This window comes from Theobroma umbraticum, unplaced genomic scaffold (genome assembly GCF_002168275.2).
Source record: "Theobroma umbraticum cultivar Fairchild unplaced genomic scaffold, ASM216827v3 scaffold_81.0, whole genome shotgun sequence".
In the NCBI taxonomy this organism is placed as follows: Eukaryota; Viridiplantae; Streptophyta; class Magnoliopsida; order Malvales; family Malvaceae; genus Theobroma; species Theobroma umbraticum.
The window spans coordinates 6,090,735-6,104,593 of NW_018397268.1; the positions used below are offsets into that span (position 1 = coordinate 6,090,735).

Consider the following 13,859-nt stretch of genomic DNA (forward strand, 5'->3'; position numbering starts at 1 on the left):
ATTATTTTTTTTATTAATTAAAAAGAACCTCCCAATCAGGGGAGCACCAGAGCTCCCCTGAGGAGCCCTGATTGAGGTCTTTAAGGGAGCACAGGTGCTCCCTTCCCTTGGAAGCACCAATCTAGTGCTCCCTAAAGGAAGGGAGCACTAATCGGTGCTCTCTTCCCTTAGGAGGATTGATTGGGGCTCTTTTTTTATTTTTTAAAAAATAATAATATTTTTTAAAATTAATAAAAGGCATGTTAGTCTTTGCATAACTTTTGTTAATGGTGTTTGTGTTCTTGGGATAGAGTGTCTATTTCGAAAACTAATATACATCCTGTTGATATATGCCCTTGAGCCAATTGGATTGGTTAAGGAATATATATTGTTATTTAATTCATACTTAATTGTATAACTATATGTGATAGAGGTTTTCTTTTGTGTTAGTGCAATAATAAGAAGTTATTAAGTACTAATTGGATGAAACCCATGGAACATAAAAGCCTCGCAAGAGAATTGTAAAGTTGTTACAATTAAGACATCATTATGCATTAAAGCCATGTTCCTAAAATTGTTCTTGATCATTGTATTATCAAGACAGATCATTGACAATGCTCAAAGCCTAGTACATGTTAAGCCTCCTCACATGAGAAGTAAGCAATCGATCTCATAAATTGAAGTATATGGGATACTTGAGGATAATATGTAAGTGCTTGTTCAAGAATAAGTTCACTGAACATGACCTGCTATAAAACTCCATTTGGTATTTCACTCAAGTGTCTATAAAATATGTTCTCATATGATAGTCGTGCAACTAGTCCTTAAACTTGAGACACCATATCATCTTGTATAGGGAATGACACATCTTGATTTCATCTCTACGAGTCTGGAGGTGATCAAATGCCTAAACATGATGTTTTTGGGTTTACTATGAAGCATGCGAAGGTGAATGAGTGGTCAAGAAAAGATTCATTATCTCAAGTGATATAAAGGGATGTATCTCATTTATGCTCAATTCTTAATTAACTTGTACAAAGTCTTTGGCCAAAGCATGATAAATTTGAGAAAAGTTAATTTTTTAAATTCTTAAAGTTAGTCATGAATTATAAGAACTAATATGGAATGTTATAAGTAAAAATTGAGCCATGCTTAATAACATATTCGAGATATTTAATGAAAGGACCGTATTGTACTAAGAGGCTTATTACTAAAGGGCTTTGCCAAATTTTTTAATTGACTTTTTAATATTTTGGTGGTCATGATTTATTGCTAGATGTTACTTATGATCTATAAATATAAATTAATTATCAAATTGATAATTTGATTAGGATTTATATTTATTGCCAACATGTTAGAAGCCTAATCGATCACACACATTAAGTGACATGATTGAAATTAAATAAAGATAATCAATTAAGTTAGACTTAATTAGAAAAGATCAAATTAAAGTAGGAATTAAGTAAATTCTCAGAGACTTAATTAAATTAAAATACAATTGTTGTATTTAGGGTTACAACTTAATTTGACTATACAAATATATTATATTAGTAAATTAAAACTCTAAGTCTCCAACCACTTTTGAGCCATTTCACATAATAAGAAAAGAAAAAAAGTTTTCTTTATCTAACAAAAATAAAATTCGGCAGGAATTTTTGATCATTTTGTTTGAAACACAAAACTTGCTAGTACAAGTAAATAAAACCCTATCTTTGGAAAGGTCTTATTTGGTCACTATGTGAATTACTATTAAAGGCCAAACACTTGGGTGGTTGAAGATTTGACAAATCTCAAAGGTGAAGAAGCAAAGATTTTGGATTTAATTGACTCTTGATTATGATATCTAAAGTAAGGTATGTAACTCTTAAACTTATGAATATTTATAAATAATTTGAAAGTTATATGAAAAACATAAGCATTGATCTTATAGGATTCAGCTGTTTTTCTAATTAAATACTAATTTATTTTTTCACTGCATTATATTTTAATTTCTTGATTATTTTCTAATTTGAGCATGAAGTTGAATCCCAACACACCCGCGTAATGTTGATCAAAACTTAGAGAGGTCAAGGTATTTTACTCTTGATTTTGTGTTTTTTATTACTTTTAGGTATCTTTTTCTAGTATGATATAGGTGTGGAGCTATGATGAAACAAGGGGAAGGTTGAAACATTGAAAATGTTGGTTAATACTGTATCTTTTTTGTTGTTATTATTGTTGTATGATCGAGGTGATATTATAATGAAATATTGATATTATAATGAAATATCGTTGTTGATATTGTTGTTGCACATCTTCTTCTCGGTGTGATCACATTGAAATTTGAACTTGTAGATTCAAGGATTGATATTTGTGTTCTTTTAGTATGACTAAAGTGAATTTTGATGAAATGGGAAGATTTATTACCAAAACGATGTGGAATGAATGTATTTGTTAGACTTTTAGTTTGTATGTAGTTTGTGAGATCTGCTTGGGAAATCGGGTTTGACAGAATTGGTGAAGAAATTTTCTTTGTTCCCTAAGTTTCCTGGGTTGAATCAGTTTTGGTATCAAGTAGGGCTGAGCTTAGCTCCAGGTTTCAGAAGAGTAGCGTTTGGAAAACTGCTAGAGTTTGTATTGCAATTGACTCGTGAACAGGGAAACGAGCTGCTGATTGAGATTTCGAAAGGCAGTGATGTCTTGAAGATTGACTCTGGTTTGTCTTAACCAATTATAAACGAGAAAGCAATAGGAAGAAAGACCTGAATTTCAAGCTCAAGACCCACAGAAACAAATTAAAAAACACAACTACATATAGCAAAACCAAAACCACAAGCTTATCAGCCAGCAAGGATGTTATACATGAAGGCAGATTAGAAGTAAGTAATATAAGAAATTGCTAGACTAGGTTTCTATAAGCGAACTCTGAGCGGTTGGTTTGAAACTATACCTTCTTTCAGTTGTTTCCAGTACTATTTTATTGCTGTATTGACTTTTGGCTTGTGCTGCATGATTCTGGTTTGCATGAATGTTAAAACTGTGGATCGTTTTCGTAAAGTTAGAAAAAGAAGAGTTCAGTGAAACAAGGTGTAATACATGACTTGATAGGCAGGTTAACTCTGAATCTATGTTCTGGAATAGTATGGCTAACTGCTGGCAGAAGACTTTTCTCTAGTTCTACGTCCATTGTAATTGGTGGAATTCACTGTTCACATGTACTTGGCTATCTTCTAGCTATTTGTTTCAGTATAAATTGTTCACAAGTGTCAATGTTTCAGTATAAGTTGTTCAGAAGTGTCCCTGAATTGCATTGAAGCAATGGGAGCTCCAATGAAGTACATCTGTGTTCTAGTGTTTCTTGTGGTTTTGAGCATTGCTGGCTTCAATGGAGTAGATGGATATGGGTCATGTGGGAAACATAACATCGAGAAGGAAGCTGAGAAGCTGGCTCCTTGTACAAAGGCAGCACAAGATTTGAAAGCTCCAGTTTCCAAGCGTTGCTGCACTGTCGTGGAGAAAAAGCTCAAGAATCCTGGCTGCCTGTGTGCTATTATGTTATCTCACACAGCTAAGAATGCTGGAGTCAAGCTAGAAGTTGCTGTGACCATTCCCAAACGCTGCAACATTCCTGCTCGTCCCGTGGGTCACAAGTGTGGAGCTTTCCCACTGGTTTAGGCGTGAAGACTCCCATGCTTCGTCTGCCTGCACTAAACTACATGATGTTAGCAGTATCAGTGTCCAGGATTTTGTCCCTGTTGCAATCTACTTGATGAGTTTCAACCTGACATCCAAGCTTTTAAGTAATAAATAAAACTGCAGTTGTATCTTTGAATACCAAATGAAAATTGTATTTGTTTCTTTTGAATAATAAAGAAAAGTTTAGTAATCTTTCAAAAAAAAATAGCAAACCCATAAAATACATTCACATAAGCCCCATCTCCTATAGGCACATTCTTTCTTTGGATTTTTTTCTTTTAATCCTATACTGGAATTCATTTGCAGGTGCAAATTTTATTACTTACCTAGCAACATGAATTCTTTTTTTAAGATTGGAATTTGTATAAATTATTTATTTGATTACATAACTTTTTAAAAATTTTAATTTGGTCACCAAACTTTTATCAAAATTAATGTTTTGATCACTCAATCGTTAAAATGAACCATTATTTGACACATTTGTTGACTTTGGCTATATGATATGTCCCTATCAACTCATCTATCATGTGTATAATATTTTGTAACAAATCAGTTGATATGGATATGTCACGTGATCAAGATTTATTGACATGGAAAACAATGTTAACTTTTTACTGATAAGATAAAAATTGATGACTAAATGTAACGACTCAAGTTCAACCACTGATCCAGTAACTTTTTAGGCCTAAACCACGTGATCTTCAAAAGATTAAGCTCAAATTACTAGTAGTAGTAGATTTGGATTGTTATATAAATCTTAACAATCACATTCACATCAGATGTGGGATGTTGGATATTACACTAAATATAATTTTTCAAAATTATGTATATAAAACAAAAATTTTTGAGTGGTTAATGATCAAATAGAAAATTTACTTTCAAAAGTTTGAATTGCTCTATGGGTGTAAATAAACCTAACTTAATAGATAATATGAACTTTTTTCATATTGAAATTTTGAACGAGTGAATAAACAACAAAAACTTTCAATCAAGTGCTAAATTATAATTTAACTTTACATTATTGACAAAAATGTGAAATAAAAATGTTTGAATATAATATAATATTATGACCACTAGTAAATTCCCAGAGCATATACAACAAAAAAGTAATACAAATTAAAGATCTCAATTTGGGTTTGGATTGCCTAGGGCCAACCTTGTTGAGTTTCCAATTTGTATGCCAAATATCAATATTCACAATTCAAATGGGCAGCTGACCCAGAAGTCCCACTTGTTCAAGAAAAGAAACTTAAATAATTTGAATGGCAAAGAAGAGAAAAGGGGAACAAGTGGGTTCTGCTCGGGAATATGGTATCCAAGGCATGCTTTCCTTTGGCTTTCCTTTCCAGGCATAGAAAGCTTTGACGTAGAGCATTTTGAACAACAGCTTTTGTATATATTGAGACTAAAGGATTGTGTCACTGAAGCTTCCTGGTGGCTAATAGTACTCAACTGAATTGTGGGTACTGTTATCCACTGCGAGAAATTCCTTGTGCGTCACTGGCCGAGGAGTGTAAGGGGGTGTTGTACATCTCAATAGTGCCCAGTTAACTCCATTGAAGAAATGGTGATGCTTAATTGCCGTAGAACCCATTGTTGATCCCATTCGCCTGGAAGGGTCCTTGACCAAAAGCTGAGCGATCAAGTCCTTCGCTGGGGCTGGCACGGATGGTTCCTTAGGGAACTCCAGTGCTCGAGCCACGATATTGGCTAGGGTCAACTCATGATCAATCCCTTTAAATGGTGTGACCCCGTAGAACATTTCAAACATGAATATCCCCAGCGTCCACCAGTCCACCGCATTGCCATGACCCTCCCCCGATACGATCTCCGGCGCCAAGTACTCGTGCGTCCCCACGAAGGACATGGAACGAACGTCCACCGGCTCCGCCACGATCTCCAAGTCCCCACGATGCATTGACTTTTTTCGACGTTTACGACTCTTAGGGTGTAAGCATGAGACGGCTGGTGCTATACAGTTGGGTAAAATGCATGATGAATTGGCAAATGGAGGTGGATCAGCCGTAGGATCACTGGATGAATTCGTTGTGGACGTGTTTTGGTCGGAGACGAGCTGAGCCGTGGATGTTGGGTTATCACTCTTTAATGAAAGATCGAAATCTGTGAGCATTATGTGACCGTCCGATCTTACTAGGACGTTTTCTGGCTTGAGGTCACGGTAGATGATTCCCATCATGTGTAGGTATTCTAGAGCGACCACAACTTCGGATGCATAAAATCTGTTTAACATTTAAATTAATTAATTATAAAAATAATACCAATCAAAGTTTAAAAACACAGTCCAGCAATATTTGTAAAAGGAAAGATTCAGAAGCAGAATGATAGAGAATAAGAGATTCGATGTATTAGTGTTATTTAATATTTTTTATTTTTAAAAATTATTTTTTATGACTTTTTTTACTAAATTTATATAAAAAAATTAGTAAACAATTAAAGCTGCTAATATATATTAATTACAATTAACAATTAAAATCTCCTTGCTGCTACTTTGTCTGTTTCTACAGAATAGCAGCCATCATCATATCCCATGCAGTGCTTAAACGCACGAGAAAATCGCGTGGGATATAAATGGCAACTCTGTAATTAAAGCAACTCTGTAATTAAAAGGCGAAGCTTCAAATCTTCCATGCTGGGGCCCACAATTTTGTCACTTTGCGCTAATTGCTAATGTCACGGACTCATTAACCTTCCTCCAAAAAATCAAACGAATGCTTGAATTTAATATACCACTTGTCATGATATAATTATTTTCACTCTAAAATAATTATTTAATAGACTTAATTTATAATATCACGTTTATAAAAATTTCAAAATCTATAAAATTGAAACATCTCAATTTATTTTTCTCTAAAGAACTAAGCGTGACGCTAACATCATGCTCTAGACCTTGGTCAGAGTATGAAAACTCATTATACAAAATGGCAATAATAGCCATAAAACAATATCTATATAACTCTTGTTCTTTTGAGCCAAATATTTTTCTTTTATATATATATATATATATATATGTGTGTAGATTTTAAATTATTGTAGAGCTTGAGATTGGCAAAAGGAAAATGGGGTCCTACAAAAGGTGATTAGAAGAATACAAGCAATCGACAAATTAGAAATTTCCAAGGAGCTGCAAGGCTTAAAAGAAGAAAAGCTAAATTTAAAACGCCCTAGATATGGTGTGTTGACTTCTCAATCATCTACCAGAATTGACGTGAAGTAATTTAAAATATATATGAATGAGATTCACCAAATGCAGTAAAAGTATCCTAACACTAGCCATGAATTGAGGCATGTATGGATTAGAGTTTGTGAACTTGTTTTCTTTAAGAGAGAAAATTTCATGTGTATGATAATAATGACTAGTGCATGAGAGTGAGACACACACGAAAAAGCTGAATGGGCTCACGTCCACTGTTCCTCCAGACATAGATAAAGCCATTGGAGCCCACATGCATTGAACAGTACTCAACATATGGTAAAACCCCAGTTATGATGACACATCATTTCTCATTATGCACTCAGTAACTTCATACTTGCAAATGTATGCTATATGAATCCATACATACTTGGTATATGAATCCATATTTGTATGGGTAGATGCATACATACATAAAACTATAGATAAATTTACGTACCGGACTGCGGTCTCATGGAACCGTCTGTGAGGTTGTCGTTGACGGAGAACATGAAGGTCGCCGCCGGGGCAAAATTCAGTCAACAGACAAGACCACCTTGGACTGTCTAATGTGGCATAAAGAGTTGGTAGAAATGGATGGTCCAATGATTCCAATATTTCCCTCTCTATTCTCGCCCTGCTTGCTTTGTTTCTGCTCATAAGCTCCTTTTTATCCATTACTTTGGCAGCGAAAAAGCACCCACTAGCGCCCTTGAGTTCCACAAGGTAAACGCTCCCTATGTCACCGCTGCCAAGCCGGTGAACGAAGCGCAGGTCTGCAAGGGTTAGCACATTATTCTCAGACTTCACTAGTTGGATGGCATGCCAGCAGGGATCACGTGGAGGCGCGTGGTGGTGCTTGGTGGAGGTGGATAGTAGGCTGGAGGGAGTCCATGTGGCTTCAGAACCTGAACTCGTGCTACGTTTCGTTTCGGGCACGGTGGTGGAGGTGGTGGCTGTGGTGGAAGTAGTGGTTGTGGAGGTGAAGCTAAGGTTGTCAAGGTCATCAGCAAGGTCATCGACACATTGTTGCATGGTGATGGAGGGGTGGAGCCACCCTTGCTGATGGAAATGGGAGCGGATGTGTGAGATGAGAATAGGAAAAGAGCGTGAGATGGGGAGAGGTTTTTGAAGAGTAAGGAAAGAGAGCATGGGCCGGCAAAATGAGGTCGGGCCATGTGGCAGAGTTTGGAGTTGAACCATGGGACCAGCAAGGAACCACTTGGTCAATTCCCATTTGTACTTCCATAATTGGAGTTCATCCTTCGGAACCATGAATTATTGAATGTCACTGTTGGGGCTACAAGATAAATAAAAATTGTATTACTCCATTTTCTATGTGTTTTTCTCCTTTTATCACATTTCAGGTCACTTGATTTGGTTTGTGTATATTCTAGGTAAAATAATTTGTGGTGATGGGTTTTGTTATTACCTTGTTTAAATATCTTGTTTGGGGTAAAAATCAAAGTAATTTCTCTTTTTTGGTATCTAAATGTAAACTTTCTGTTTTATTAGGCAAGAGTTCCTTTTCTGCAGTAGAATGTCTTCTTCTGGACTTTCCTTCTTTTTTATTATCTCTAACTTGTGACAAATTATCCAATCTTTCCCTGATAAAATATTAGAAGCATCTAAACATTTTGGCAGCTGTTGTCGTGTAATGGAAAATAGTTGTCAAAATGGATTTCCAACAAGGGACAGATGCACGATGACAACCCCAGCCAGAGTTGTCAGCCTGTTGGCATTCTTTCTATTTAATTTTCTCCACTTGTTAAGCATCCATTTGGCATAAAATATTTCCAAAATCTATGCAGATTTCGATCATCATACAAAATGCTGTTCGAAGCAGCTGTTGTTCAGTGACCAAGTCTCCAAAGAATTCAAAAGGGGAAAGGCCACTCTTTCATGCATGCCCCAATCTGCCTGAAAACGATATATGCACATGTTCTTCTGTCTAGTCTACAATCAATGAAGATTTTCAAAACACAATGATCTGTGACTTTGATAATTTTTCGAGACCCGACCTCTGTCGACAAAGGAAAGGAGACAACCTTATAGAAACATAAACATAAAAGCCACAGCAGAGGAGGTTCAACCTTTCAATTTGAACAGTATATATATTGCAAAGCTGATATATTTCAGTTTGTACCAAAATGAGATGATATCAGCAATGAAAGAAATATCCCGGAGCTAGAATCCCAGAAGTGCTAAATTAAAACAGTTAAGAGTGCTTCTCATGCATCCATACTATATCCCTCTCTGCTAAAACATAAAACAGAGCACGCTGATAGCCTGCAGCTCGGTAGGGAAACTTGAATTTCAATGGCATATATACAATCTAGTAACATTGACAACAAAGGATATTGCAGCTTACTCTGAAACCACCATCCTTAATCTCAATGATTAGCATTAAAAACATGAAATCGCAATTAAAAAGAACTTTATATAGATATAATGTTCTTCGATTTACAATTAAAACCTTAAGACATACATTAACTATATTCATATATATAACAGTTTGACAAAAGAAGAGTTCCCATAGGATCCGTCTAGACTACAATAATATGTTACAGCACTACCTATTACCCTAAATCATAGAAACAATCTTTACATAAGAAATTTTGATACATCTATAGGGTTGTTTCACTAATTAAGCTTGACTAAATTGAATAAATCAAAAGAAAAGTGATATACATATTACACTTCAACAGCCAATTCCAAATTATGACCATTGGAGACAATAAATGTACCATAAATCAGGTATGCACACGATTTAGAGAACCTCAAACTATGTATGTCTGCTTCAAGCTCTTTGGACCTCGTTTTCTTCTTGGGTTAGAACTAATCATGCAGGAGAAGGCATTGACAAGTTCAGAATCCTCTTCAGTTGTCAAAATCTTTGCTGCATTAGGGTCTGCAAGCAGAAGTTTTGCCACAAGATATCCAGCAATAGACCAGGTCTGAAACAGGTGTGATTGTTTTCCAATAAACCTTGCCTTTTTAGTATCATAGTATTCAGGCCATTTGTCCCTAGATATGCGTTTCTCAGCAACTGATACAGCCTTTGCAGCAATTTCTGGTCTATTCATCTTCATGCATGCGACTGTGAGCTGTAAAATGGGACTTATATATCAGAATTTCATACTTTGGCTTTCAAGCTTACACTCTAAATAAACCTCTTTCAATATTAGATATATATAGATCTGAAAATGGTTAGGAATGTCATAGTGGATAATGCACTGACACCTACAGGTAAGCCCAGAACAGTATAGTAAGTCACAATGGAACAAATGTCCTCAGCGTCTACATTTTCTTTTCTTTCTTCCCTCCTTTTATGGATATTCATGTACAATTACTTTAGGTACACCTCAAGATTAATAAGACCTTCAAATCATTAAGAGGAATAAAAAGTAAACATCCTCAAAATCTACATGTTCCAAATGCAAACCTAAAATCCAGCTATTAAAAAGGCAATTTAGAGAAACTAAGAAGGATGCGACCATTACTGACCTGCCACAGTAAAGTCGGCCATGAACCACCATTGTGGTAGGACCAGGGCCTGCATCACAAACAATCCCTCTTACAATTAAAATACAGATGTAAAGAAAAACTAAGAGCATTATCATACTTAAGGTAGATATATTACGTGTTCTTGGGATCACTGCCTGTAATGATCTGCCACTCCCGACCTTCAAGAGCTGGGTAGCAGATCTTAAATGGCATATCGGCCACCAAATCAGCCCATTTAGCTTCGATGAGATCCAATATAGCATGTGATTGATCAGTCGTTACAAGACCACTCGTAACAGCCCACAAATTTCCTAGAGAAAAGAATCGGAAATCCATATGAGCTGGTTGTAAGTTCCCAATCAGATAGCCTCCTTTATTCGGCATCCATTCCACCAACCAAGGAGAAATTTGATCCGGATAAATATTGAACTTATTAACGGCATCATATGAATACTCTTCAGTCTTGTAACGGTAAATTTCATTAAGTTTTCTCATATCAATCCAATAATATTCTCTGATATGAAATGACAGAGCAACAAGACGATTGTTAAGTGCTCGAATAAGATCAGCTGATCCATCCTCTGGAGTAAGCATTTCACGTGCACATAGTAATGCTGAATAAAAAAGCGCCTACAGGAAAGCAAAAATTATCTCAAGATCAGGTCGGGAGCTTTTGCAAGTAAATATGGCAGTAATGAAGTCATATACTGTTACTAAATTCTTTGCCATATAGTTGCCACTTCCACTCTCTTGTATGGAAATTTCTCTGCATTTTCAATGTATATTTCTTGAAAGTTAAGAATAAGTTGACTCAAATTTGTTGTTTTCAGCATAATTGGTTCAGGTTCCACATATTACATGTTGCTTTTCAAACCAATTAATGTGTGTATTTAAGTCAATTTCTGGTTAATTGCTTTTCAAGTGAAGTTTACTGATATCCTGGGAGCTAAACCTTAAGATGCAATGCAAGGGTAAAAGGTACTTTAGACATATAGACATCCAAGTTCTCCAAACCCGAAAGTTGAATTAACACAATGAAAGTTATTAGCAGGAGCCAAATGCATCCTTCAAAGTGAAGCATTAGCATATCCAGATGTATGTTACCCGCACCACATAAGACCATCTCAAGAGAGATTATTTAGCTAGGATGTCATGATAAGTCTATAATATTTTGGTCAGAAATGTCTATTTCTGATCCTCGTTCTATAGATAGAAGAAAAAAACAATGTTTGTTGGGCAAAAGGTGGACTGTAAAAATGGTTAAACACCTTTAACATACATCACAATCCGATCATCCAGGATAAGATTCATTCTCAGCTTTCAGCATTTACCATTTCAGTCCTCCTAAGACAGCATTGTAATCAAGCATTTAAGAGCTTGTTGCCTATTAACAGGAACACAGAAAGGGCAACAACCTAAGGCTCAAAACAAAAATAAGTTATATAAATGTCAGTAAGTTTATAGCCATGCCAAACACAGAACCCTCACCAAGTTCGACCCAAATAACATGAGTGCGTTAATGGGTATCATATGGAGATGCACAAGAATTTCACATCTTACTTGCTCTGAGGCCCCCTAATCTCAAAACCTTTCCCAACTCAACCTTCTTGAAGCCAAAATAAAAGCCCTTTGAAAACTCAAAGCCTAAATATACTGTCTAGATTCAATTACACAACCCTGCTGTCTTTAATCCCTTTCATAGTCCAAACATACCTTTTCTATCAAAAAGAATATATATAAATATATATATATATATATATATAATCCTAAGTGAATTTCATTTTCAGGATTTCCCACTTTCTCAGCATGAAACAATTCAAAAAGCACTTCACCATGCTTATCTCATTAGTGTTTGCAACATCATCATCAAACAGTGAAGTCAGTTTGGCAGTTAAGGGGATAAATTAACCTTGATTTGGTTCTTCCTATTGCTTTGCTTCGAGCAAGCAAAAATGAAAAATGTTTGGATAGAAAATTGAAGAATTAAAATAAAAAATGTAATGTTTCCAAGTGAAATGCCAGATTTTACTTGTATATAGACTAATCATGTTATAAGTGGTATTACAATTTAATCATTTCTTCATTTTCAGTTAACTATAATTTTCCTTTTATAATTTACTTTTTATTTTACAACAAATTTTAGGAAGCAAAAAGAAAGTAGCGATAGCAACAACCAAATGGAGCCTTCTAATATTTTGCTCTTTGAATTCCAATATTGTTATTTACCTGAATTTCCAGAGGATGTCCATGAATCCCCATGCGACGATCTATCATACAAGAACCATCTGTCACCAATAATGTAGGAAACATATCAAAACCATCAGCAAGACATAGCCGTAGAATCATCTTGATTCCAGTTTGGACATCAACTCTCTCCTGAACTGAAAGATCGCCAGAGCATTTTCCATATGCCCGTAATAATATAATCCACCACAATCCTGCAATTGAAATAGGTAGTCACAAAAGAATTCAGAAATTTAAAGTATTTCAATAAAAAAATTTTGAAAACACAAAATCCCGTTTAGACTAAACTTCAGTACCAGAATCAACAGGAGCAACACGGCCAATAGCTGCTTCTCCAAAGTCAGGATCCAATACCTCCTCTGTTGCTGAATCATCAGCATCAAGAGGAACTGTGCGCACTTTAAAACTTGCAGGCATCAATCCCTGACCAGGGCTATGACAGTCCATTGTTTTTTCCCAGCTCTAAAATATGAGTAAGTATATTAAATAACAAAAATAAAGCAGGAAATTTATCTAACAGTGGGATATACATTAAAACCATTTTATATTCAAGTTTGTCAGATGGACATAGATCAAGATACATGACCAGAACTGCATGTGCACAAATGAAGAGCCAATCACAGAAGGATGTGTACAAATGAAGAGCCAATCACAGAAGGACGTGCACAAATGATGCTACTGCATATCGAATTGTGCAATCACAGTGGTTCCAACATGAGACATTTACATATATGTGGAAACAACAATATAAAATAGTTCTTATTCACAGACACTTACAAAGAACCATTCATTGTGCTACATGGATCAAATTTTTCCATATTATTCTATTTAAGACCATATTCAAAGCAATATCATTACATCAGATTCCTTTAATTATATTAATTATGCTCTCTAATAAAAGATTACATGACCATAGTTGTCAAGATATTCAAACCCATGATTATGCCATTTTACCTTTTTCTAGAAAAGTATCTGCTGTCTCCGATGCATATAACCATCAAGGTAACAAAGCATTAGGATGTTAACCATTTCTAGAATTTTATTGGCAACAGGAGGCAGTTAGAATGGAAAGTGAAATTATCAATGAATTAATCATCATAATATAATCATGAATTATCAATCAAACAGAACAGTACAAGAGTAGCCACAAATTTCACTTTGTAATCTTGTTTGGCTTTATATCTTGATTCTTAAACCCATTTAGTGTCTTTATTTTTAGGCATGATACCAGTTTTAAGGTTTGCCAAAAGTTAGTATAACTTTT

The 13,859-nt window shown here is 35.3% G+C and overlaps 3 protein-coding genes across 3 annotated transcripts; 1 reads left to right on the forward strand and 2 right to left on the reverse strand.

The window, feature by feature from the left end:
- Positions 1–1,981: 1,981 nt before the first annotated feature.
- On the forward strand, positions 1,982–3,633 carry LOC110425578 (uncharacterized). Its single transcript, XM_021440487.1, has 2 exons — positions 1,982–2,050; positions 3,237–3,633. The coding sequence occupies exon 2, from the start codon at positions 3,277–3,279 to the stop codon at positions 3,631–3,633; it is 357 nt and encodes a 118-aa protein (XP_021296162.1). The 5' UTR covers positions 1,982–2,050; positions 3,237–3,276.
- A 1,016-nt stretch (positions 3,634–4,649) lies between these two features.
- Positions 4,650–8,130, reverse strand: LOC110425061 (serine/threonine-protein kinase D6PK-like). Its single transcript, XM_021439845.1, has 2 exons — positions 7,305–8,130; positions 4,650–5,894 (listed from the first exon to the last, which is right to left on the reverse strand). The coding sequence occupies exons 1-2, from the start codon at positions 8,117–8,119 to the stop codon at positions 5,093–5,095; spliced, it is 1,617 nt and encodes a 538-aa protein (XP_021295520.1). The 5' UTR covers positions 8,120–8,130; the 3' UTR covers positions 4,650–5,092.
- A 1,114-nt stretch (positions 8,131–9,244) lies between these two features.
- Positions 9,245–13,778, reverse strand: LOC110425140 (alkaline/neutral invertase E, chloroplastic). Its single transcript, XM_021439958.2, has 5 exons — positions 12,892–13,778; positions 12,578–12,789; positions 10,488–10,981; positions 10,352–10,400; positions 9,245–9,951 (listed from the first exon to the last, which is right to left on the reverse strand). Exons 1-5 carry the CDS (start codon positions 13,040–13,042, stop codon positions 9,625–9,627), a joined length of 1,233 nt encoding a protein of 410 aa, XP_021295633.1. The 5' UTR covers positions 13,043–13,778; the 3' UTR covers positions 9,245–9,624.
- Between the last annotated feature and the right edge of the window lie 81 nt (positions 13,779–13,859).

What these genes read in the sequence shown, in the direction of transcription:
- LOC110425578 (XM_021440487.1), top strand. Translation starts at nt 3,277, where the DNA reads ATGGGAGCTCCAATGAAGTACATCTGTGTTCTAGTGTTTCTTGTGGTT.
- LOC110425061 (XM_021439845.1), bottom strand. Translation starts at nt 8,119, where the DNA reads ATGGTTCCGAAGGATGAACTCCAATTATGGAAGTACAAATGGGAATTG. An exon ending in TTCCATGAGACCGCAGTCCG is followed by an intron (nt 5,895 to 7,304) that starts GTACGTAAATTT and finishes AATGTTAAACAG; the next exon opens with ATTTTATGCATCCGAAGTTG.
- LOC110425140 (XM_021439958.2), bottom strand. Translation starts at nt 13,042, where the DNA reads ATGGACTGTCATAGCCCTGGTCAGGGATTGATGCCTGCAAGTTTTAAA. An exon ending in TGTTGCTCCTGTTGATTCTG is followed by an intron (nt 12,790 to 12,891) that starts GTACTGAAGTTT and finishes TTTCAATTGCAG; the next exon opens with GATTGTGGTGGATTATATTA. An exon ending in GGCAGTGATCCCAAGAACAC is followed by an intron (nt 10,401 to 10,487) that starts GTAATATATCTA and finishes TTTGTGATGCAG; the next exon opens with GCCCTGGTCCTACCACAATG.